At 54.6% G+C, this 25,553-nt stretch overlaps 1 protein-coding gene and 1 long non-coding RNA gene across 5 annotated transcripts in view; one reads left to right on the top strand and one right to left on the bottom strand.

Annotated features, from left to right (window-relative positions):
- Positions 1-2,979: 2,979 nt before the first annotated feature.
- The window catches only part of LOC112589582 (uncharacterized), a 45,220-nt gene continuing 22,646 nt past the window's right edge, over positions 2,980-25,553 (top strand). The window contains exon 1 of the long non-coding RNA XR_003113654.1: positions 2,980-3,993. This is a non-coding gene — a long non-coding RNA (uncharacterized LOC112589582). The remainder of the gene's footprint in view (positions 3,994-25,553) is intronic.
- LOC105191753 (GATA-binding factor C) overlaps positions 8,932-25,553 on the bottom strand; it is a 92,965-nt gene continuing 76,343 nt past the window's right edge. For 2 of the 4 annotated variants that reach the window (XM_011155396.3, XM_025303468.1), the window contains exons 5-8: positions 22,386-22,520; positions 10,885-11,071; positions 10,282-10,478; positions 8,932-9,023 (exon numbers count right to left, since the gene is read on the bottom strand). In XM_011155396.3, coding sequence (XP_011153698.2) covers positions 8,997-9,023; positions 10,282-10,478; positions 10,885-11,071; positions 22,386-22,520 — 546 coding nt within the window. In that variant the 3' untranslated portion in view covers positions 8,932-8,996. The remainder of the gene's footprint in view (positions 9,024-10,281; positions 10,479-10,884; positions 11,072-22,385; positions 22,521-25,553) is intronic. The other 2 variants (XM_025303470.1, XM_025303469.1) reach the window with 2 other exon arrangements.

The raw sequence follows: 25,553 nt of genomic DNA, 5'->3' as shown, positions 1-25,553 counted from the left end.
GACCGAGCGAGCAAGCAAGTAAGCGAGCGAGCGAGCAAACCTACCGAGCGATGCTCGCCGATCTCGCGGTAGATTATATTACGCGGCCCCTCCCGCCGCTCTCGGACGGACCGCCGTCGGCCCTCGGCAATTATATAGTTCGACACAGCCGGAATATACCGTTGTCCGATAATCAGCGACGAATTGGTGTGTATTCGCGCGTTACTATGTTACTCGGCGGGCGGGAGGGAGGGAGGGGCAGGGAGAGGGAAAGAGAGAGAGAGAGAGAGAAAGAGAGAGCCCGGTCGTGTATCGTGTTCCGCGATAGAAAGGGCCGCGCTCGCGATGTGATGATTATTTATTACGCCACTTTATTACATAGTCTGCAGTGCAGATACCCGGACGAGATCTTTTTCCAGCCGCGGGCGATACCGTTACCGTTGTCGTTGCGCTTGTCATTTTTCTCGCTAACGCGCCTCTCGTGCAGAGGCGAGAGCCCGCGTGGTCTACGTGGTCGCGATGGAAATCCGCTCGGTGGAGAGCCAAGCCAGAGAGAGAAAGAGAGAGAGAGAGAGAGAGAAAGAAAGAAAAGTCGGCTTCGTGGAAACGTCTCGTGGAGAAATCTGAGCGAGTCAACTCGCCTCCCGTCGCGCGTCAACTCTGCTCTCTTCCGCCCCGCTCTCGTCACCCCCGACGACAACGTGGTCGTGCGTGACGCCGCGAATAAAGTCGCGTGCGGCCACTAATAACCGCGGCTCCGATGGAAAACAACGGCCGTCGGCGGGAATCCAGGCTGCTGTGCAGTCAGTCAGTCAGGCAGTCATTGCTGCGGGTCGGCCGGGGTTCAATCGCGAGAGCGGGCGAGCCGGGCGACTCGTCTGCGCACGACTGACAGTTCCGCCGCACGCGCGCAATCGTTGCGTGTACACGCGATTTTTCCGGGCTCGCGTTTTACGCGCGCGTATCGGCCTTCGCATCGAATCTCCGCGCCCGTATCGGCGTCAATAAAATCCCGGATTTCGCAAGAGCTCCCTTTTCCGCTGCCCACCCGCCGCACACACCAGGCATCACCGGCCGTTGTCAAAAAAAAAAAAAAAAAACAAGAAACAAAAAATGACCCATCGGAGCGAGTCGATCGGACTCGGGAGACTTCGGGGCGGGGCAATTGCCCGAATATTTTCGACGAATTTCTCTCTGCGAATTTCCGCGACTCTGCTCGCCGATGTCACTCGATCGCGCAGGTCTGTGCAGGAAAATTTCCCTCGCGCGTAGCTGCTTCCAGGAGCCATCATCTTTCAGTCCTCTCCCCGACGTCAGTCGCGCGCGCATTCCTCGCTCGCAGGAGGCTCCTCCGCAGGACGACGCCACGACGACGACCCTCGATCGGCGCGCAGCAAATCCCACGATTGATTATTTATTCCGGACCGCGTTCGAAATCTAAGTTTCACACTCGACGTGAGACTGACCCCGGCCGTGCTTGACCCTTGGCGGCGGGATATATACAGACAGGATTACCGGCTCTCCGAGCCGTCCGGCCGGCCGCGCCGAAGTGACTTCGCCGATCGAGCGTCGCTCACGCGGCACCGATCCGTTTCGCCCGACAGCCCGACGTTTATCCCGAATTCCTCGTCTCGAGGAAACACTCTGGAGGATCACGTCGTCGCGCTAACAAAGTGACGCGGGAATCGGGAGAAGCGTGGCGCGAATATCGCTCGGAGGTGGATTTCTCGCGGCTGCCGCGTGCGATGGCGACGGTTCCGCGCGAGGAGCCACTAAATATTCCGGCAGGTCGAGGCACCATCGAGACTTGAGACGAGAGACAATTTATCTCTCAAATGCGAATATTTAGAGCGCCATGGATCCCGGTGGACTCGGAAAAGAGGCGAACCCTCCGAGGAAAAACACGCTTGTTCCCGAAATCCGCGCGGTAAACCTCAGAGAAGAAAAGAAAGCGAGGAAGAGAGTCGCGGAAGCGCGCGGCTCTCGCGAAGAAAAGACGCGATGACGATCGTAAGAGGAAAGCCTCGGCTCTCAGGGGATACACATGTACGAGCAGGGTATACATTCCCCCCCCCCCCCGTCTCTTCTATCCGGTTAGCTAGCCCAGAAAACGGGATTACGCGAAATCCCGGTCACTTTTATAGGAAGTATATATATCCCGTTCTCTCTCTCTCTTTCTCGCCCGGTCTCGGGGGCTATCTAGGGCCGTCGTCCTTTCCTCTCTCTTCTCTTGCCGCCTCCTTACCTCGAAGTCATCTCGCGGCAGAAGGTCAACGTCGACCGGCGATTCGCCGACGATCGCATTTAGCTACACGTACGTGAAACGTACGTACGTCGCACGTACGAGCAGCTGGTTCGATTCTTTCTCTCTCTCTCTCTTCCTCTCTCGACTTTCTGCTCGTCCGAGTCCCTTCCGCTAAGCCCTCGTGGAGGGCCCATCCGGACCTAATTCGCCGTGAAACGAGGAGGGCCGACTTGCGCGTAAGCGGGGATTTGGAAGATCCGACTCCGCTCTACGACGCGCGCACCTCTCTCCTATATCGATTTTCTAATTCATAGAACGAGCGCGCGATCTCGTGACTCTTGGAAGTCTCGCGAGAGAGAGAGAGAGAGAGAGAGAGGGGCGGAGGAAGAGGAAGAGAAAAGCGAGGCCGGCGAGGTTTATCCGAGAATCGTGCTCCAAGTTGCCCTCCAAGGTGGCTGCTTCTTGCTCCCCGCTACGCGAATTTTCTCTCCTCGTCTTACGCTCGTCCTCTTTTCCTTGTTCTCTATCTCCAGCACGAAATGTTGACAAATTGGCCCCCGGACGTTATGTCGATGGACATTATTTCCTCGCCGTTACGGTATAAAATTCTCCCTCTCCCCTTCGCTAGGATAATAGACGGATTTCCGCGAGTGTGTTAACAGATAATCGGGACGCGATAGAGTCCACCGGGGGAGACCGGTGGGAGAAAGGGGGAGCTTGAAGGGGGGAATTGAATGAAGACGAGTCGTGTAGTTAAGTAGATATCACACATTTATAAATTTTCAAATACACAGTAGATAACGGTTACGGTACAATTTATAGCTGCTTGCACGCGGGATAACCGTCCCGCACCTCGGAATCCCTCGTTCTGCGCTACCTCGCACCTCTCGGCGCCCCTGCCCCCCCTCCCCCCGCTCTCTTTCTCTCTCTTTCTCGTAGATAAAAGCAGTCACCGACGCACCTCTCTCGCCGACCTTGGCGCGCGCGATCGCAGTGTTTGTTTACGTGTGCGCGATCGCAGTGTTTGTTTACGTGCGCGCGAAAATTACGCCGGCACGCAGTCCCATTTGAGAAGAAGGCGTAGAAAGTCAGTCGGGACATCATTCTTTCGCCGCGTGTGCTTAGTTACGTCCGCGGCTTCTTTCCTTTCCGGATGGATTGTGTCTCCTCTCTTGGCAAGAGTGGGAGGGAAAGAGCGGAAGTTCGATAAGAGGGAAGCAAACGTATGCTTTCGTCATCGTCCTCGCAATGACGTGAGTCGTGGGTGCACGCGAGTGTGTGTGTGTGTGTGTGTGAGAGTGTCTGTAATAGACACGTCGCGGTGTTGGCGATTTCGCGAAAAGGATCGGACGGGAAAAGCGGATCCACTCGCGAGGACTGGTTATGGATGTTCTCCTCCTCCTCCTCCGCCCCTTCAGTCTCTTTTCATCCTCCGGTGAGTTTTCCGGCTGTTTTTCCTTCGCTTTTTACTGCCATCTCGCCGCGATCGTTAACACAGACGCCGCTGATCAAAGCTGTCGCGCGGCTGCCGATATTTCATCGCGATACAGCGAGGAGGGATTGATTCGCGACCTCGCGGCGATTATTTCGTTTTCGCGGCGCTGCCTCGATTTACATGTAAACGCCTCGTTCACCCGATAACGCTCAATTAAGTTACGCCTTTTAATTAATTATAGCGAGCTGCACGACGGCGCAGGAAGAAGCAACTCGGACCGACATCGACCTGTGGACCCCCGCTCTTGCTGCGCGGCACACAGCGCCGTTGAGAGGTAAGATTATTCCGCTATTCCGCTATTGACTCGGATTGTCGAGGCGCCTTTCGTGGGAAATACGCCTCGTCTCGTATTTTCGACGAAAGGGAAGGGAAAAAACGCCGCCGAAAATAGATGATCCTCGACAGAGACAACCAGCGTGAAACGCTGAGTTGAAGCGCGACGACGTTCGCGCTGAACGAAAACGGGCTGCCTGGTCTCTCCCGCCCCTTCGCTGACAAGCTCGTGATTAATCGCGGATTAGCCGCGAATAATAATGCATAATCCTCGCGGTCGTATCGCAGGCTCGCGCTAACAACGTTGACGGAATTGTGCGCGATCTACGCACATTGTGCGTCCAACAAGCCGGGCGTGTTACGAGAGACGGAGATGCACGCGCATAGTCGGACCGGAGATTGCACGGACGAGCGCGCGTACGGCCGAGTAGTATTGCCGCGGTTGATTGGTGCACGCGATTTATCACAACGATGGCATTGTTTCGGAACGCGAAAGAATTTTGCTCACGACATCGCCGATAATGACATTACGGCGGCGCGCGCGATGCGGCCGAGCGAGCGAGATGGAATCATTAATAATTCCGTAACGATATTGTTATCGGTACGCGTGATTGATTAAAGATCCGCGGTCCTCTCTCTCTCTCTTGCACGCGCGCGCAGCCATGAAGCGAAAAGAAATTCAATTCGTAGAGCGGATATATTGGTGTCCCGATAACGATGCGATATCGTCACGTTTTTGACGAGAGAGAGAGAGAGAGAGAGGAGATAGAAGGAAACGCAGGATAAAATCATTAATAATTCCGTAATACCGGTTATACGCTGCGAGAGATTTATCAAGGGACGTAGAGCCGTCGCATTGATCTCGTCGTGCAGGAAAATTTATGTCGTCCCAATATCGATGATAACGCGACGATGTTATCGCGATTGAAAAAACAGCGGACTCGCTTCGGGCAGTGCAAATCGCGGGTGTCTAATCGAGGCAGCGGAATGGTAAAATACAGGCGATCTTGAGCGCGAAGATACAGGAGAGAGAGAGAGAGAGAGAGAGAGAGAGAAAGAGAGAGAGAGAGAGAGGAGAGAGAGAGAGAGAGAGAGAGAGAGAGAGAGAATGAAAGATAGGTATAGAGAAAAAGATGAGAGAAAGAGAAAGAGAGAGCATATAATGCTATACATTGTACATATACACATCTATAGTTACATAATATTCGATTAAAGATTGGTCGGTGTATGCGTGATTTATCATTTAATTTATTTTAAGTTAAAACCTCTTTTTACAATGATATCTTACAATGTCGCTTTATACACATCCGTTTGACATCCTGTTGGTCGCGCGCGCGCGCGCGCGCGCGACAGGGTCGCTCGTTTCCTCTTTCCTTTTGCACCCTCCCGCCCCTCTTTCTTTTGTCGCCTGTTCTCGCCCCCTTGTCGCTCACTCGTTTAATAATCTTTCGGCTCACTCTCCTCGCCTGCTTCTCCAGGAAAAGACAACCCGCAAATGAAAACTCCTATCCCCCCTCTCGCGCGTTCGTGCTGGTGCGATCGGCCTCCTCCCTTAGAAATCATTTTTTCGTTCTCTTTACACAGGCTACTCGCTACTCCCTAATAATACTATTAATAGATACCTCCTCTTTCTCCCCCATCGATCCTCTCGACCTGGACGCGCGAGGGGCCCACGCCAAAGTACCATCGACACTTTCCCTTCCTTTCCTCTCTTCAGTCTTTTGGAAAATCGCCGCTACCACCGCTACCCCTTTTCCATCCCCCAAGCGGGATAGACTCGTCCATCTGACTCTATGCCCCTCCCTCCCCCCAACCCTTGTTCTTTTCGTCTTTGCGGCGAGAGGAAAAAGTACGCGCGACATTCTCCTACGAGAAATCACACAGACTTTTGACAAAGTGCGTCCTCCCCTTCCCACCTCCTCTCGACTCTCTTTCGAGACTTCTCTCTCTCTCTCTCTCTCTCCCCCTCCTCTCTCTCTCTCTCTCTCCCTCCTTCTTCTTTCTCTTCTTCCTCGCCAGCTTATTCGGCCCTCGTATTACCTACGTACGTCTATTTAGTCGCAAAAAACATACGCGAGTGTAGGTAAAATCGAAAATCACAATGTGGTCGGAACTCAAGCGAGTGAGTCTCTCACGAGTGGCAATCAATCAATCAATCAATCGATGGACAATCAATCGAATGATCGCGACAATGACAATGACAATGTACTAACGATCGCCCGGCGCTCTCACCCCCGTACGACCTTTCTCTCTCGTGGTTCGTGGCTCTTCGCTCGCCGATGAGTCGTCAATTACATCCTGCTGACTATCTATATGCGGGTTTACGAGATGCGCAATTAGTTGCTAATTATGCACAATCACTTAACGCGCGCGACGGTCGATCCCGCCACGCGTCTCGAAATATATATATATATAGTTTTTTTATTTTCTCTCTTCTCCATTTGCATATATATATATATATATATATATAGATATATATATATATATACTATTATTACATAACGATACACAATCTCGAAGATACAAAATTTACACTTCCGCCTTCAACCGCGTGTTCATTCGTGTTCCACCACGCGCTGACTGCCGCTGTCCGTGTAGGTGTGACTGTGTGCGTGTGTTTATCGTACATGGGCGAGTGTATCTCTCTCTCTCTCTCTCTCTCTCTTCCTCTGTGTGTCTCATGTGTGTGTGTGTGTGTGTGTGTGTGTGTGTGTGGATAAATGTGGACTCCTCGTGTTCGCCGTGACTAAATTATGAAGCTAAAACGCTCGTGTGCGATCCGGCGACCGCGCGCGTCGACTCGTCTCTCTTTCTCTCCTTCTGTTCCTCTTGCTTCTGCCGCCGGCCGACCGAGCGCGAGCGACCGCCGGAGGCTTCGTGTATAGTTTACGAATTTTACCCTATACGCCTTATTACACCTACGTGAACTCTATCACTAACCGGTACGACACACAGAACGGTGCTGGACGAATGGACGCCGACAGCCGACACGGAGGGAGAATACACACGAGAGTCTTTGTCGGAAAGGGGCAGGTGAAAAAAGAAAAAAATAATAAAAAACGAAAGGAGGAAAACGGACGAATAGAAAAACTAAAACAGTAGTTGAGAGAGGTCTTCGAGACAATCAGCTCAGCGTGAAACTCGCGAGGCCGAGGCTCGCGCGCGGTCGTGAGAAAAGCGTTTCAATTCCTCGAGAATAAATTGCATCTTAGGCGCGTCATAATTCATACACACACAGGCGCGCACACACAAGCCCGTCGGCCGGACGGAGCCGGTCTCCGAGGGGAGTGTGTGACGGCCGGCTTTTCTTTGGAAAACGGAAGAAAGAAAAGTCGCGCGCGATCGATCGATTAGCCGTCGCGCGTCGCGCGACCAATATGTTCCCTAAAAGAGACATCGCTCAAGCGGCCGCGCTGGGCACCAACCGATTGTTGCTGCCTGCGCAGAGCTTCGCGGACAGTGGAAAGTCACTCGTCAGTCAGATTATTGTACATTCTAAGCGAGCGAGCGAGCGAACGGGCAACGTCGCGGCGTCTTCCCGCGAGAAATGAACGCTCGCTCGCGTTGACGAGCGTCCGCCGCGCCGGCGCTCGTTCGCTCGCTGTCGTCGTCTCGTTAATTCCGACCGAACGACTCGAGGGACCCGACGACGAGTTCTCTCTTTCTCTCCCTTCCTCCCCTCTTCACCACGCCCTACGTCTCCAACGTCGCCTCGCCTCGCTCCGCGGCGAGGACCCTCGAAGAACGTCCAAACGATCCCGCACCGAAGTTACGAACTCCCGTCGAATAAACGTCTCTTGAAAATTGCACGATATCGCGTCGACTCCCCATGCACGCGCTCCTCCCCGACTCGTTCGCCGACGACGCCCGCGACGACCCCCCCCCTCCCCTTCTTGTCTTGCTCTCTCCCTCGACCTCCGCCTGTCCATCGTCTACCTGTCTCCTGCTCCCCTTCATCCCGGTATCGATCCTGGGCGCGCGATGACACGCGATGCCCCGGCACACGGCGGGCGCTTTCCTCGGCGAGAGATCTCGCGCGCGCGAGAGAGAGCCGAGAAATCACGTTGCTCCAGCGACGTCCGGCCGCGCTCGCCCAGCATCCTCCGAGAGATGAGGAGCAGCTACCTAAAAGAAGGTCGTCGCTCTGCGGGCGTCTCATGGGCACACGCACACACACGCACACGCGCACTCGTATTCTCTCTTTCTCTCTCTCTCTCTCTCTCTCTCTCTCTCTCTCTCCCTCTCTCCCCCCTCTCTCTCTCTCTCTCTCATTCATTCACTCACTCACTCACTCACTCACGCGCTCTCGCAGTCGCTCGTTCGTACAACACACACTCACATACACGCGCATGTAATTATATATAAATTCTTGTGTCTATATAATTAATATTTATTTACATGCTATATGTATCTCATATATAAGACTCGACGATATAGTAGCTGACTTTGTTTGTACTTGGAGCCGGGACTCCGACGACGGGCCCCGACATGAAACTTTACATATTTACAGGAGCTTCTTCCACTTGTGTAAGAGAGATCCGACGGGCGACGCCGTTATCTCGCTCCGTCGCATGACCGTGTGACCGAGCGCGCGTTCGTCGCCGTCGCCGTCGTCCACGACCGGTCACGGACGACGCGCGTCGGGGTTCCGGGGGATAAAACCGCACGCACGCGCGCGCGCTTTTCGTGTGTCGTCAGTGATCGATCGTGCTCCCTTACCTAATTAAAAAAGGAGGCCCGCGCGAGCGAGAAAGAGAAGAGGAGCGCTCTGTGTTTGCTTTTGCTGCTTGCGCGATCGCGATCGCGATCGCGCTCGTCGTCGCCGTCGCCGTCGCCGTCGTAGTCGTCGCTTTTCCGTTGCGCGTTGCGCCTCCCTTCGCGCTTTCTCTCTTTTTTTCTGCTTTTTCTGTCTTTTCTGTGTCGTGTTTTTTCTGTATTATTTTTATCATTACATTACAACGGGGGAGTGGTGGGCTGCGTCCTGAGCTGCTAGTCACTCGCGATTCATGTATACTCCGATCGCCAGCCGCTCTGTAAGCAGACAAAAGTTACCGCTCTTTAGGACGCTCCACTTTCGCCGCCGCCGGTCGTGCGAGCGAAGCGGCGGCGTTCTTTCCCGAGACTTGGTCGGTTACAACTCGAAATTTTCAGAAGACGTCGCGAACTGTTTGTTTATTTTTCCTTAAGGGGACTGAAGAGGGTCACAGATTACTGAAAAACCTGTGCTTGTTTTTGATAATATTTTATGACAAACTGAATAAATGTACAAGAATGAAAATTTGAGATATATTTACATAACATATGAAGAGTAGAAAAATTTGGTTTACCAACAAATACTCATATAAATATACGTTCACTTAAATTTTAAACGAGTTTTTCTCGAAATTTTATTGTTCAACCTTTTGCGGTGATTTCTCCGAAACTGAGCTTCGTGTCGATTTGAAAGTTTGAAGCAATAATATTTGTTCATCTGGCTCTCGGGTGGAACCATGGACAACTCCGTCGAAATATTTCATTTCGAGATATTAATCTTTTTATTGTGAAAGAACTGAAAAATTTGAATTTTTTCCTAATAACAGCTGCCATTTTGTTAATCTTGTTTCATTTTTTTTGTAGTGGTTTACCGGATAAACGATAAGTCTCTTCAAGATTTCTCGCTAAAATTCACTCTGATCGGACTACCGAGGGCCGAGATATTACTGCAAAAACGATAACTTGAAAAAAAAAAAAAGGAGAGCATATTTCAGCTATATATATCGTATATTTATATGAGTATTTGTTAATAAAAACAAAATTTTTCTACTCTTCATACGTTGAATAAATATACCTAAAATTTTCATTCTTGCATATTTATTCAGTTCAGGTCACAAAATATCATGAAAAACAAGCACGATTTTTCAGCAATCTGACCCTCCGCGGTCCCCTTAATTCAATCCGTCGCGCGATTTGCATTTCCTCACGCGCCAAAAGTTACGCGGAAAGAAACTAACGATAATAGCCGTTTAGCACGTCGGAAAATTTCATATCTCTCGACTATAGAGAAAGAAAATGGCGCCAAGATAGGAATCGTCTCCTCCGCGCGGCGTTGGTCCGCCGTTGCCGCGTTTGAATGATCGTCGAGTTCGGCTCGCGCGAGCGAGCGAGTCTCGCGGGCGCAATTCCGCGCGCGCGGCTCAGAGGGAGAGATCGATATCCTCTGATCGATTGTCGGCGGCTCGCGGGGCCGAGCTCTCGGTCAATCTAAGCCGACGTGTCGGACGTAACGACCATCGCGCGCGCGCGCACTTACCATCGCGTTCGTCGTCAGCTGCAGACCCTGAAGACTCGTCATGTGATGAGAATGGGAATGCGAATGCGAGTGCGGGTGGATGGGGGGCGGCGCCGGTGGCGCAAATCCCTGATGAAGACCTCCGGCCACGCCGACACCCGTGTGATACATGTAATGCTGCATCGCCGGATGCATCGTGTGATGATGCTGCGACGTACCTGCAACGATAATGAGAGCCGCGCGCTCCTTTAATGTCCGCGCGTCCCACTCGAGACTCTCGCGAGACTCGCCCTCTCTCTCTCTCTCTCTCTCTCTCTCTCTTTGCTGCTTTCTCCCTCGCGAGTCTCGCGTTGCCGCTCGTATCTCTACTCTTGGTACCGGAAAGCGAAAGATTCGCACGAGAAGTTGTGATGAACGTAGAATTAGAATCGGGAGAAGAAAGTTATGGGTCGATAGATTTTGTTCGATCAAAAAAGCCCCGTCTCACAGCGCTAACGGGTTAATTTCGCGAGAAGCAACAATCGTCCGTCATGAACGGTAAAGTTCTCTCTCTCTCTCTCTCCCTCTCTCTCTCTCTCTCTCTCTCCTCTCTCTCTCTCTCTCTCTCTCTCTCTCTCGACTTACCCATCGGCGCTCCGAAGCCGGAGTGGAAGGATTTGTTATCGAGATCGAGGTGTCCACTGGCCTTGATCATGTCTCCCATGACACCCAGGCCTAGGCAGCCGCCGGCCTTCTTCTTCTTGCTCTTGGACGAGAGCTTCCTGTTTCTCGTCTGAATGCCCTCCTTCTTCATCGTCAGCGGCCGGTTCACCTGCAACAGTCGTGGACAACAATTCGCTAAGTTTGGAGTTTATTCTACGATAAAGGCGCGGCAAAGGAGGAAAAGCCTGACGCGCGGGGGGGGGGGAGGGGGGGGGGACGACGGGTTCCCGTTTTGTTTTCAGCTGAAATTGTCGGCGCGAACAGCGCGCGGTGATACGCAACGGAAAGGGGGTGGTGGTGATGATGGCGGGAAGGCAAGCGGACGGAGGCATCGCGATCGTCGGAAGACGTTATTCACTCGAGTGCAACGCGATGCGTTCTCTCCGTTCGAGCGTTGCGCGTAGCTCGTACGCTCCTATGCAGGATCGTAAATCATCACGCGTTGCATGTTCGACGGACGGACGGACGGATGGACGGACGGCAGCGTCGGAGGGGACGGGGGAGTACACTCGCTTCTTTATTCTAAACTTCAATCTGCGATTTTTTCGCCGAACCCGGTCAACGTTCCGTCCGGATTCCCTCCCCCCTCCCTTTGGCCGTGCGATAACCGATCAATTTCCCCCCCCCCGTTCTCTTGTCGTCCGCGTGCGTGTATACGTGTGTGTGCGCGCGTGTACGTGTTTATTCGCAACGCGCGATGCGATTCAATAGAGAGACCGCCGCTGGACGAAGCGAGGTCGGATTTCGGAAAGCGGAGAAAAGATCTTGCCGGGAAAGAAAGAAATTGGAGCGCGCGAGGTAATTAAGCGACGAGAAAAGAGAGCACTCGTCGACGTCGTCGCTTCTCTCTCTCTCTCTCTCTCTCTCTCTCTCTCTCTCTCTCTCTCTTTCTCTCTGTTTTTCGTCGTTGGACTCGCTAGGACTAGATCGAGATCCGCGAAATTGTCTCGCCAAGCTCTTTCTCGCGGCCCGGATAATCAGCACTGCCGGGCGCGTAATTAACGCATTTACATTCGTTACCCGTTCATTATCTCTCCGGACCGGGTCGATTTGCATGCGAATGCACTAATTGCAGCAACAGTTGCGAATTTCTGCCTCACGGAAAGCTTTTTGCGAGACAGAGACAGAGAGAGAGAGAGAGAGAGAGATCAAACGGAATCTTGTCGACTTGAGATAAAGACGCGCCATAATGGCGCGACGACAAAGACGAAAATTGCGCGCGTCGCGGATTCGATCCGACAGGACGGGACGTCGCGAAGCGCGTCACTTTGCCGGCGCGGCAGACGGCGAGCGCGCAATTAAGGAATCCCTCAGATTCCTGGTAGTCTCTGGAAGCCCCGGTGCAATTAACGAATCGACAGTCCCCGAGCGCAATTCGCGATGCTGCGTCACCGACCACGCCTCGTCCGCACTCGCACACGCGCTTGCGACGGTATTATTTCTCGTCGACGACGAGGAGGAGCAGGAGGAGGAGGTGGAGGAGGTCGTCGGCTTCTTATGCCTCGCGATCGAAATTAACGATAATATGCGCCCGCTAAAAATAAACGGCCAGAGCGGCAGCGAAGCGGCGCCATTCGCGAACGAGTCGAGTCGTGGCCGAGGACGGTTTCCCGCGAATTTCGATTCAAAAGTGTTAAATGATGACACACAAAAAGAAAGAAAGAAAGAAAAAAAAAATATATAATAAAGAGCGGAGATCGCAATAAAAATGATCATTCGGATGAGACACGAATCATGCCGAGAGAAGAGGAATATACACGACTCGATGACTCTGACGGTCGACGCGCCGAAAAATACGGCGCAGGACACGCATCCGCCGCCGCGGGCGGCGCGTTCGCCGGGCGGAAAACATTTCGCGGAAGAGATCGAGCGGAAAGGGAGAACTTCCTTCGGTGGATCCGCGCGGGCGCGAACGAGGAAGACAGGGGAAGTCCGGTGCGCGCGCGGGGGCGTCGCGCGTCTCCATTAATTAATCCTTTGTTTATCCGCCGATGCTGGCGCGCGCTGACGGCCGAGACGCGTCCATGCGCGCGTGCGTGCGTGTGCGGAGATGCACACGCGCGCTCCGTGCAATGCTTAAGTACGAAATGAGTATGGTATGCAAGTGTTGTGTGCTGCATCGCGAGCTACCCACGGAGCCGACGGGGGGCGGCAGGGGGGTCGCGGGAGGAACCGCGGCGCTTTGTAGTCGCCGCGCCGCGACGTGACGCAACTGCCAACTTGGGGGAGAAGGTTCCCGGTATTGCGCTGGACACGCGAGAGAGAGAGAGAGAGAGAGAGGGGGAGAGAGGGGGGGAGAGAGAGAGAGAGAGAGAGAGAGAGCTGGGTGTGTGCATGCGCGAGTGTGAGGCACATCTTCCTCTTCCCGCCCCCTCCCCCCGGTCGCTCGATCGCCCGCAGCCCCCGGCGCGAAATTTTTTTACTCGTCTTTCGCACCACCGCACCCGGCGGCGTCCAGACGGTCAACGACTCTTTTCGGAATTACGCAATTGGCCGAATTTGCCGAATTAACGGTCGCCCTCTCGGTGGCGGCGACGGCGACGGCGATGGCGACGGTGACGGCGAAGGATACGCGGCTTCTCTCTCGCTTTCTCTCGTGTGAATTGCGTTTTTTTCCCTCATCGACTTGACGACCGTACGTTTCGCCGGGCGCGTACGTGATTCTACAATTATGACGGCGTGCCGCGTCGTTTATCGTCGCGGTTACCGCTGGGATCGGGCCACGGAAACGATCCGCCGGCGGTAAATGGGCCTTTTAATAAGCGAGTACTCGCGACACAACAGCGAGGAGGAGAGCAAGGTCGTGAAGGATGCGAGGACGCGCGACGAGGTAGCCGAGGTGGAGAAGGAGGACGCGAAAGCTCGAACCAATTTGAATACAATACGAGCGGATTTAATAAGAACCGCCGCAGAGAGAGAGAGAGAGAGAAAGAGAGAGAGGTCGGAGTCCGCGCGCGCGCTCGGGTGCGCCGAAAGTGCGCGAGGTGCAAACAAAAGAGACAAAAGAGAAAGAGAGAAAATAAAGACAAAGTCGGCGGAACACGCGGATCAAACCGTTCCCTCCGCTGTTCATCGTCGCCGAGGAAAAAGGAAAGAGAAAACAAAGTCACGAAATGTAGGAGAGAGAAAGAGAGGCAGGTGAGAAATAAACAGCGGGAGAAGGGAACTCGGATGCAGATTGATGCGGTCACACACGATGCAACCGCATACGCGGATCGCATACGAAATCGCGCGTCGCCGCCGATGAATGAAAGATGGAACCGCGGAAAAGCGACGATGGCGCATGCTCACAAATTTTCATATCGACCGCGATCGGCCGCTGAATAATCGATCGCGACCTTCGTCGTCGGCCGCTTCACACGACAAGGAAGAAATAAGAAAAGAAGAGACGCGTCTTGCAGCTCGCAACCTCCGTCTGCACGATTAAACAATCTGACGAGTGGATTCAAAGCTCTCCTCCCCCTTGTCCTTCCTCCTCCTCCGAGACAATATCGCGTAATTAGAGGCGGATGAGACGTCGAGCCGACGACGCGAGCACAGAGCTTTAATTTTCCCGTGCGACGTAAATGCGACGAGGTGGAATTCGCGTCAGGTCGCTTATTAAGAGAGCCAAGAGGCAATGAAACACGCAGGACGAGGAGCCGCGCGCGCGCGTATGCTTTACGACTCGCGTCTGCGAGTACGTGAAGAAGAAGAAGAAGAAGAAGAAGAAGAAGAAGAAGAAGAAGAAGAGGAGGAGGAGGAGGAAGAAGAGAAGGAGGAGACGAGAGGGAGAAAGAGAATGCACCCAGAGACTTCTCCACGTAGAACAGAGGCACCTTGTCCTTTCCGATATGGATCTCGATCGTCGTTCGCCTCTCCTTACGCGCCTGTGTGCGCGTGCGCGCGCCGTGTAGGTACGCGCGTATGCGTGTACATGCGCGTACGTAACGGATAGAAGTGTGTATATATATATCCTGACACCGCGATTGACCGATAAGGGGAATAATTTTAGGAACGCTCCGCGTCTCTCCTGCGCGTTCTCTCTCGGCGCCTGTCTCGGCGAACAAGTCCGACGGGGAAGGATCGTTACGGTGTCTCGGGACGGCGGAGAGCCGTCGTCTCTCGGGGTGAACGTAGAGAACGAGAAGAAAGGAGAAAAAAAAAAAAGAAAAAACAAAGATGAAGCAGAAGAGAGAAAAGGACACATTTTTACCGGCACTAATTGTTCCCCCGAGAGACGCGCGCCGTAAATTTCGGTCCCCTCGTCGCCGCGCCCGAGACGTCTAATTGAAAGCCGCGCGCGGAGCGGAAGAATCGGGCCGAGTTTGAAGCGGCGCGGCGCGGCGCGGCGTAGCGCGTCGAGGAAAGCGGCAATTTCTCGTCGAGCGTTCGAGAACGCTTTGCGCCGTCGATCTTGACGCGGCGAATTACGGTAAGCGACGTCGCGCTTGGCAGTCGCGTCACACGTCGGAAGTCGCGGGTTCCCGAATGGGGATGTGCGCCGACGCTCGGCTCGGCCGGAGCTTGCCGCCGCGACGATGAAAGAGCCGGGAGTCGTTCGCGAGGAAGCTATAAAATCGAATTACGCAGAAGAATCGAAACGTCAGAGTACGCCTCGCTGCCACTTGATATGCCACGATGATCCCTCGTACGAGACATACCGCGGGGGGGAGCCCCCTCTATGCCTCTTTCTCTCGGCGGCCGTTTCGCGTCGCGATGCGCTCACGACCAGACCAGACAATCGCCGCCGCAACGACGGTTGGTGGCGAGAATTTCGCTCGATTGGGAAATCTCGATTTTCATTGAGCGCCGCCGAATCCGGAATCGGCCGGTGAGAAATTTGGAATTTTCGCAAGGGGAGAAACGTGCTCGAGGCTCGAGGATGGTCTCTCGCTTCTCGTTCGGAATTGGCGCCCGCGTTTTATCATTTCCTTGGGCGAAAGAGCCCAGGAGAGAAAGAGGAGAGAGAGAGAGAGAGAGAGAGAGGGGGGAGGGAAAAGGGCAGGGTGAGGGGGAATGAGATCGCTCGTTACACCGTGTCTCATACTTCGCGGAACAAAGAAGCTGGGAGATTTACAAGCGAGATTGGAGCCCGGCACAATGTTGCTAGAGCATCGATGCGAGACTCTCGCTACGTTCCCGTCGCCGTCACCGTCGTCGTCGTCGTCGTCGTCGTCGTCGTCGTCGCCCCGTAGTTCTCGTCCATGCGCCTTTCTCGGAAACCGCCGTTCCCCGGCGAAACACGTCGACACGTTGTTTATCGGGGGCTAATCCGTGGAGTCGTGTAATACTAGAAGTTCGGCGCTTCGGGCCCCGGGTCCCGGCCCGTGGGCACGCACGAGACGCGAAGGACTCGTCCCTCGACCAGGAGGTCCTCCCGCGTGACGACCCGCGCTGACAACATCTTGGATTACAGCTGACTTTGTTATTGAAAGCAAGTCGGGGCCCGTATTCCCGCGCTACTTTGTCGGAGGGTACGCCGAATCGCCGGATTTTTTTATCGACGCTGGGAAAGAGACACGGCGGAGCAGCGAAGGGAGAGAGAGAGAGAGAGAGAGAGAGAGCAGCCTTCTAGAATTAATGAGTAGAGCCCGGATCGGCGTCTAACGCCTTTGTTTACGTGCAGGACCGCGACGTATCGCAAAGTCGCGAGTTTGTCGATCGGTCATTCGCGCTGCGACAGCCTGCGAGGCTTGTTCCTTTTAGCTGAACTTCAGGTCGGGCCGAATCAACGTGACGGCGAACGGACCAAGCGCGTCCTGGCCGAAGGAAACACTTGCGATTCTTGCGAGGCAAATTCGACTTCAAGTTATCAGAAATTCTTCTCCCCTCGACCAGAACGCGTTTGCTTCCCCCCATTGGGTCAATTGAGCCGATCTCTCCGTAAGGTGAGGCAAGGTGTATCTAGGGGAAAGGAAGGTTCAGACTCCAGAGTCGACCTAGAAAACAACAGACCTCGAGTCGCGCAGGCAATTGAGCTGCAAGCGCAGTCCACCCGTTACAATCGGATCCTCGGGAGACGAATCGCTCGATCCTCTCTCGAATCACCCCGTCTCCGAGGCAATGTGGACGATGTACACCAAGGTCGATATTGATGATCTCACATGTTCCATCTAAGATCGTCCCGAGTTTATCTTTCGGTGCTACGTAGCCAAGCAAACGATCCATGCGGCATCTGAAGATGAACTCGGGACGACCTCAAATATGAGACCCGACTATGAATACCGGCCTTAGATTGCAATCTCGTTCATTGAGACCTCGCTCTGTCTCCTCTCTCGCTCTCTCTCTCTTTCTCTTTCCCCTCCCTCGCTTAATCCTCGCTTAATATCGCTTCTAACGCGTTAACGTTTACCGGCACAACGCCGCTCGCTTCTCGCGCAACCTTCGACACACCGCGGGACAAAGAATGTTATATCCAGCGAGCATCGTCAAAGAAAGAAGAAAAAGAAAGAAGAAGCGGCGTCGCATGACCTCGCTGACCCTGCGCCGCTGCGCGTCTCTCCCGCGTGAGGAGCTCGGAGCTGGCTTTCGGGCGACGATTACCATATTCCCGAGCACCCGGTAGCGCTCGGGCCGTACTCGGCCGCACGAATAATCCGTGTATTTTCGACGAGGACGAGAGCGCATGTGCTGCGAGAGAGCGAGTGCGTGCTTGAGTTTAGTCATGGAGCGTTATCGGCCTGCTCTATCTTAACGACACGCCAGATCTGTCGTTCTCTCCTGCCAGCCCCGTCTCTCCCTCCACCTCCTCGGTCTTCTCCTTCCGCAACCTTCACCCCCGCCGCCACGACCTGTCGGAGGATCTCGTGAAAGAGAGAGAGAGAGAGAGCGCGAGCATCTCTGACGGCATAAGAGACGCGCGGCAGGTATGAGGTGCTCGGTAAGAAATACGCGTCCGCCTTCGAAATGATTGATTCGTCGCAGCCTCCTTGCCGCGGTCTACGACGCGGAATTCCGGAAACGAGATTCCCACGAGGACGCGCGAGCGGGAGACGATGGGCGAAAATCCCGATGGGGAAAAACGATCGCGAAATCCCCGTGAAAGCAATTAGCGCTGATCGGTAACTACTGCTAGCTAATGGCAATGGTAACTTGATGAAACTCTCGCGGGCTCGCTACTTTTGATCGAGCTACCTCGAGGGATATCCTTCGGCTAAGAGATCTCCTCCTCCTTCGCCGAAAGGAACGCCGCGTGCGTTCCGATGGTCGAAAGTGCGTTCGTTGGCTTGGACTATTTCGAGAGCCGTCGCCGTCGCGTTTCTTCTTCGCTTCGGGCCGCGGAGGAAGAAAAGATTCGGACGGGGTCCCGGCGCTAAGACTGTAATGTGTCGGCTTAACGTCATCGGAGACAGTCGCCTATTCCAACTCGGACCGTGGCCGCGGTTACCTGAGCGCGTGCGTGCGTGCGCGTGTGTGTGTGTGTGTGTTTATCGGTTTGTAGGTGATGCGCGCGCGAGCGCGTGTATGCGCGCGTCACGAGTGAAACGCGAACGAATGCGCGCATACGCTCGGCTGACACGCGTCCGCGAAAGCAGCGCGGATTCTCCTCGTAGGCGCGATCTCAGAGCCGCGAGAGAGAGAGAGAGAGAGAGAGAGAGCGTAAAAAAGGAGGGGTGAGAGAGTCCGTAAAAAATCGCCCGATAGAGGAATTTATCTGCCGAGAATGAGTGGAATAGAAATGTCACGTCGGGCAAAGCGCCGCGAACGAAGAATCGCCGAAGAAACGGAGTCAGTTGCGGAAGAAAAAGCGCTCGACGGGGAAGAGGAAAATGAGAGTCGCTCGAAGCCGTCGTTGTCGTCGTCGCGCAATGTTTGCAATGGCAAGAGCCGGGCTTATCTTCGCGCGATCTTTTATTTCGACGACAAATGGGACTCGCGCTCGCGGGGCGAGGGGGTTGAATCGCGGAAGAGGAAGCCGAGTCGGCCGCATCGTGGCGGGATTAGAGAGACAGAGGCACGACGCGGAATTCGGTTCCACGGCGATGGAGACGCGTCGACAATGGCCGTCCAGAGGCTCGATGACAATGGCAACTCGATATTTCGTTTAGCCCGGCTTTTCATTCTCGGGGAGGGAGGGGGGAGGGCGAAACTATGCGACGACGACGACGACGACGACGACGACGAGCGCCGCTGGCTTCGACCGATGGCGACCGGCGCCTTTCGCCTCCGCGCTGTTTGCCGGAAAGAAAAGCGTTTCATTGCGCGGCGACGGCAAAACGTGATTCTCTGGATTGCCTCGCCTGCGGAAAAACTCGCCTCGATCCCCCGCGACCCCCCGCGCGACGAGAACTCGTATTATCGGGGGAGTATCCATTACACAGTTTTCTCCCTTTTTCCGCTGTCCCTACAAATTTCCCTTTCTTTCTCCTTCTTACCCGCTCACGCACACACATATGCGTACATACACACGGGCGTCGCGCCCGCCGAAGGATCGCGCCGAGGGTCCTTCTCAGTGCGGAGGAAGCGGAAGCGGGCGTATTCGGGAAACGGCGAATGTTTCTTCCGAGACGGCGGAACAATCGGAGTTGTGTCTCGCTCGTGGGAAGTGACCCGCCGATTGAAATCGGTCGGTGCTTGCGGCGGGGAGAAATACGAGGAAAAGAGACTTCTCATTTCCGCAAGGCGGACGCGCGCTGGCCCGACTCGCGCGATTCCTCCTCCTCATCCCCCCGCGGGCGCGTATCCGCGCGCGATACAGGAAGTTCTCTATTAAATTCCCCGCGGCCCAACGTGGCTCCAAGGTGTAACAACACGTCCAACGCGCGCAGGATGTACGATACCGTATGCGCTGAATTGCGCGCGAGTGCAAGACGGGATGCAAGAAGGATCGGTGGGGATCATCAATCGGTGCGCGAGTTGGCCGACGAAGGAAGCCGACGAAGGATTCCCGCTGCCGAAGTTGTCCCGCGCGAGAATCAGGACTTCCGTTTCCCCGTTTTCCATCTTTCGCAGGAGCGGATCCGCTCGAGAAGAGGCAGAAGCCGCGTCGAAACGCCAAAACGCGCGCGCTCCACTCGTTCGCTCGCGAGCAATCCCCTTCCCCCGCGCGGCGGCATTCCCGCTACGTCCGATCTAAAACTCGAGATCGTCTTTCGTGCGCCCCCTCGGATGCCTCGGGGCCCGCGTTTGATCCGCGTTCGCACACAGCATCCGCGGCTGAACTCTAGACGCTCTGAAACACAAGCCCACACTGTGGAACGCCGCCCACGCAGAGAAGCGCGCACGCGCGAAAGCCGCGGCGAAACACTTTCGGCCGTTTTCACTTTCCCGCGCGCGCGCATCGGCGAGGACGGCGAAAACGGAAACTCGCGCCGCCACCGGCTACGGGTATAGAAGGAAGCCCCCCACTCTCCCCTCCCCGGTCGTCCTCGGCGAAGAAGCTCCGGCGGCCGCGACCTCCCTTCCCAACCCCCGCTCCCGTTCCGGGACGTATCCGTAGCAGGCTGTCTGGCAAGCGGCGTATCTTGATTTCCAGCCGGCGCGATCTCTCCTGAGCCGATCGCGATAAGACGAGGCGCAGGAAGGGGGGCGAGGGGGGAGGGGGGCCAGGAGGAGAACTGCTCGGGTGAAAGAGGATTCATTTGCGGCGCGCGCTAATTGGCTCGCGATTTCCCCGCGAGAGCGAACGCCTCGGACACATTCGTCACGTTTGCCCCCCGTCACAGTGGGCTCTTTCTGTCCGCCCCCTCTCTCGCCCCCGCCGACCGTGACGCGGAGACAAGGCGGTGCACTGTGCGGCCCCGTCGCCCGGCAAATGGTCCGTCCAAATTTACGCGGCTTTTTGCCGCGCGCCCTACGCGCGCTCCTTCTCCCTTTTTTCCTTCGAGCCGTTATCTCGATCCCGTCGCTGATAACGCCCGCAGCGAGAAAAATAGATGGACGGGCCGGGAGGAGGGGGAGGGCGACGAGAGAGAGACCAAGGGATCGCGATTATTCGCGCTAATGCTGCATAATTACGCGCGCGCGCGCGCGCGACAGCACTGTGAGAGGAGAAGAATCGCCATTTGCGACTGCGACAGGAACAAAAGCCGAAATACACTCGAGCAGGAAAATCCGGAGAGAGCGAAGCGGAGCACCGCGTCGCGTCTCTCTCTCTCTCTCTCTCTCTCTCTCTCTCTCCCTCTCTCTCTCTCTCTCACGAGCGCGTTAATCTCGCGGAATTCCACGGCTAGAAACCGTCGCGACGCGTGTCTCGCCTATTAAGGCCGTCGCCTACGCGCGGCCGCTCTCGTCTTTGAGATTTCCGTCCAGCGGACGGAGTCTCTCCGTCGTCTTCGACGACGACGGAGGAAAGCGAAAAGAAGGGCAACGGCGAGAAAAAGGAAAGAGAAGAAAAGGAAAGAAACGGTGACTCCTCTCTCTCTCTCTCTCTCCCTCTCTCTCTCTCTCTCTCTCTCTCTCTCTCTCCCTCTCTCTCTCATTGCCGCCACCGCCGCCGCCGGCAGCCTCTCCCTCTGTTGTCTCTATCGCGCGTTTATCGCGTCCCCCTTCGTGCCGTGGCGCTCGCTTCCGGCACTTCCGGTGTCACACGCCGTTGAGCACGCTCCACCCCTTCCAGGCGGCCGTGTACGTGTGTAAGGACCACGTCCGGCAAACCAGAAAGCATCCTAATTGTTGGTACAACACACACCGGGGGCCCCCCTCCGCGCTCGCTCGCGTCTGCATTGTCGGCCGACAAGCGGAGTGTACGTGTGTATTTCCGCGAGAGGGAGGGTACACGACGAGCAGTACTCCCGCGAGTGTGTGCGTGTGGCCGGCCGGCCGGCCACCCAGCGATCGCTTCGGACGTCGGAGTGAAACGTATATATCGCGGCGACGGGGGGGGGGGGGGGAATGCATTGATGAGTCTCGCGATTTTTTCGCATCTCGGCGGGTCCCGTCCTCGACGGGTCGAATCGTCCCCAGCGGAAACGCCGGCGCGCTCGGGAGCAATCGAGAGAGCCTCTCGGAAGCCGGGCTGTGATCAGCTTCCTCTTCACGAAGACTCCGGAGAATGAATCTCCCAGAGTCAGATGAAAGTTGCTCCGAGGAGATTGCGCGCACTCTGGTCGCGCGGTGTGCGTTCGAAATGAAAGAATCATCACGAAATTGAAGAACCGAGCGCTCGATCACACACAGGTTCGGTTCCTCCGAGAGCCGGAGAATCGCTACCGACCGTCGGGGCGACTTTCTCCTTCGATCAAGCGGCTAATTAATGCGCCGGAACGCGCCGAGCCGCCAGCGCGGGTAATCGAGACGGTTAGAGTCCTCTTCTTCATCGGCGAGCGAGTATATCGATGTGTCATCGCGAACGTATTACATCTCACGAGCGAGCGAGTGCCGCCGCGTGCAGCTGTGCGTTTCGGAAGAACCTGCCCCCCCCCACCCCGCCGTCGCCGTCCGCGTCGCGATGTGATGCGAGGAGGTGCGGGCGAAGCGGATAATTAATGGAGAGTACTCACGTTGTGCAACTTGTAGTAAAGCCCGCAAGCGTTGCAGACCGGCTCGCCGGCCTGGTTCCTCCGCCAGAGGGTCGTGGTCGCCGTCTTGCAGTTGGCGCAGCTGGTGCCCGCCCGCCTCGCCGCGCTCTGCAGCGACAGTTTTGGAAAAGAGAACACAGAGATATCACACCCGTCACGCTGCCGGTGACCTTGGACGATCGTTCGCGTGATCGCCCGCTAGATCTAACCCCGGTCCGCGGTCCAACACCCCTTTCCGTTAGGTCAGTCTGGCACTGACTGGCGAGTTTGTCGATTTCCGATCAGTGGTGCGCGGGGAAAGAAGATTGCTCGAATCCTCTTCGGAGGAACCGACGAACGCCGTTCAGCGGTCGAAGGAACCCGGCTAGAAATTTTGTTGATCAGGTTCACCTAACATTGATAAGGAGCTAATAGGGTGAATGAAAGGTAATCCTAAGTAAGTCAGTCCTTATAATGTCTTAACGACAAATGAGTAAGGAAGACCTTTGTAAGGTTATAATGATTGGGTCCTTAACGTATCAACCTGGTGTATGATATAATATGGTTCAGTCAAAACAATTTTTGGGTGCCATTTCCAAATATAAAGATGTTTGCATTGAAGAAACACTTCAGATCACTTGAATATATTTGTAAAATGCTAATAGAAACTATTCTCTTTTTAGCAGTCAATAAATAGTTGTAAGATTAACGTGACATGCAACTTTTCTCTTTAACACTACTTTATGTCTTGTCACCTTGTGACACTTAATGACACTTTTATGATATTCATTTTATGTTTCTTTTCCGAAACATTTTGCAAGTATGCTCAAGCGATCTAAAATATTATTCCATGCAAATATCTTTTTATTTGGAGATGATATGAAAGAATTTTCAGCGTGTCATTTCTTATTTTTAACGTCATCATCCAATATAGCCGTGGCGAGTAATCAGGAGTCATAATTTGAAGAAAAAAAAAAAAAAAAAGAAAAAAAACGTAATAAGGATTCCATAAGGTAACTCAATAAGGACCTGACTATGAATCCTTACTAAGATCCTGATATCCGCGCTGCGTTACACGACTTACTAGGACCCGATAGTATTACCTTATTGGGACCTGATATCCAAGTGAGATTAACCTGATCAGGACCATGGGATAAATTTCTAGTCGGGAAACTGGACTTTTGTTCATCAGAACCGAATTCAGTTCGGAAGAAGCAGAAATCCCACTTGCCTCGATGACTCTTTTCTTTTTCTCATCCACGTACTGGATGTCGGACACGTCGCTGATGGAGAGCGCGGCAGCGCCGGGGTTAGATCTGTGCGATTCGCTGTTGCTGTCGCAACCGGTTCACTGCAATTTTCCTGATCGCAAGGCGTCAGGAAAAACGCTCCGGGAAAAATGGCGAGGAAGAGATCCGCGCTGTCACGCGACGGACACGTGAGAGATCGGTCTGTCTGTCTGTCGAGCGAATCTATTTTCATCTCGACATCTCGGCGCAGACCTATCGTGACTCACCGTGAGTAAACGAGATTCTTATCGTGTCGCGCGCGCGTGCGCGCGCACACACACACGGAAACTCCAGGAGGCCACCGTTTGGTCAGGGAAAAAGAGAGCCGTCTCTCGAGGAACGTTCGTCGAAATACGAAAACTGCGATCGGACTCGCGCCGCACGAGAAGGGATTATGAAATGTGCCGCGGAATAAAACACTCTGCCCTCTCTTTCCCTCTCTCCGTCTGTCGCGATAGGGACCAAGAGACAGAAATCGAGAAAGAGCAGAAAGAGAGAGAGAGAGAGAGAGGGGGGGGGGAGAAGAGAGTACACCGTCTACTCCCGCACACCAGAAGCGCATTCGATCCGTCGGCTTACGCGCGGAATCAAAAAGCCACGGGGCTTGACGCGGGTTTTACCGTGACATCAACCTCCACCTTGTCCCCCCTTCCCCCGCAACCCTGTTCTTCCCTCGAAATCCTTCCCCCTGCTGCCTGCCAGTAAGATCGACATGTCTCGAGAAAGGGAGGAGAATCGCCGGCAAAGGGAGACCCTCGTTCTCTCGCCGTAGTATATGTATGTACATGCACACATACATGCGCGCGTGCACGTGCAAACACACACACACACATATGAAAAAGTATCTCCCATTCTCGGCGAATAAGTGGGAAACTCGGAAACGCCGTCCCGTACACCTGTGCGCGCACCCTCATCGCCGGCGAGCATGCGAGTGGCAAACACTTAAGAAAAAGAAGCGGGATCCACTTTATCCCTCGGGGACTAACCGCGGCTCTCCTTCTTCTCCTTCTTCTCTCCCCCCTCTCTTCCTCCTCTTGCTGTCTGCTCTCCCCGCGTGTGACGAACCTAAAACTCGAGCGGCGCGCGAACGCATAGTTTCGGGATGCTGAGGATGACGCGGGAGAACGCGAGCTAGAGAGAGAGAGGGAGGGAGAGAGAGAGAGAATGAGAGGAGGAGCAGGTATCTCGCCGTCGTTGGATCGCATTATACTGTCCTCTTTCTCGCCCTCGGCTTACGTAGCCACCTTTCACTCCTATCGACCTACCTACCTACCTACCTACCTACCTACCTACCTACCTATCCTACCCTCGTCCTGCTCTCTCGCGCTCTCTTTCTCGGCTCATCCCGCTGTGCAAACCACTTAACCGTTAATGGACGATACTGTTACTGTTAAAACCGTGTACCGTGGATAATCTCGGCGCGTCGCGCGTCTCGCGGCGTTCCCGGCGTCATCGACGTGCAAGTGTCGCTGCCAGCACAGCAGCAGTCGATTAAACTTTAATCTGAGCTCCAGCTCCATCCGAGGGCGAAGAAGCTCGCGTAGTCGATAGTTGCGATTAGCTTTTATATACATATGACGATATTCGATATGCGATATATGATATCATGTCTATGTGCAGTTCATCCCCCAAGTTGCCGTTCGGGCCGCGTCATTGGCCACGAAGCGCGGCTGAAGATGAACTCGCGAGGCGATCCTAAATACGCAAGATCTCTGGCTGGATCTATGAATGCCGTGCTTGAAGCCGGGCTAAAGTTTAATCAACGTCGGTAGAAACGAGCATGATCATCAGCAGGGACAAAACCGGGTCCGCGATAAGCCGAGATAACGGCGGTGACGACGCGAGGAGCGCGAGACGCTTCTTTCGCCGCGGCGCCCACCTT

Source organism: Harpegnathos saltator, unplaced genomic scaffold (genome assembly GCF_003227715.2).
Source record: "Harpegnathos saltator strain DR-91 unplaced genomic scaffold, Hsal_v8.6 scaffold55, whole genome shotgun sequence".
NCBI lineage: Eukaryota > Metazoa > Arthropoda > Insecta > Hymenoptera > Formicidae > Harpegnathos > Harpegnathos saltator.
Note: the sequence above shows the minus strand (reverse complement) of the source record. Positions and strands in the feature narration are given on the sequence as shown.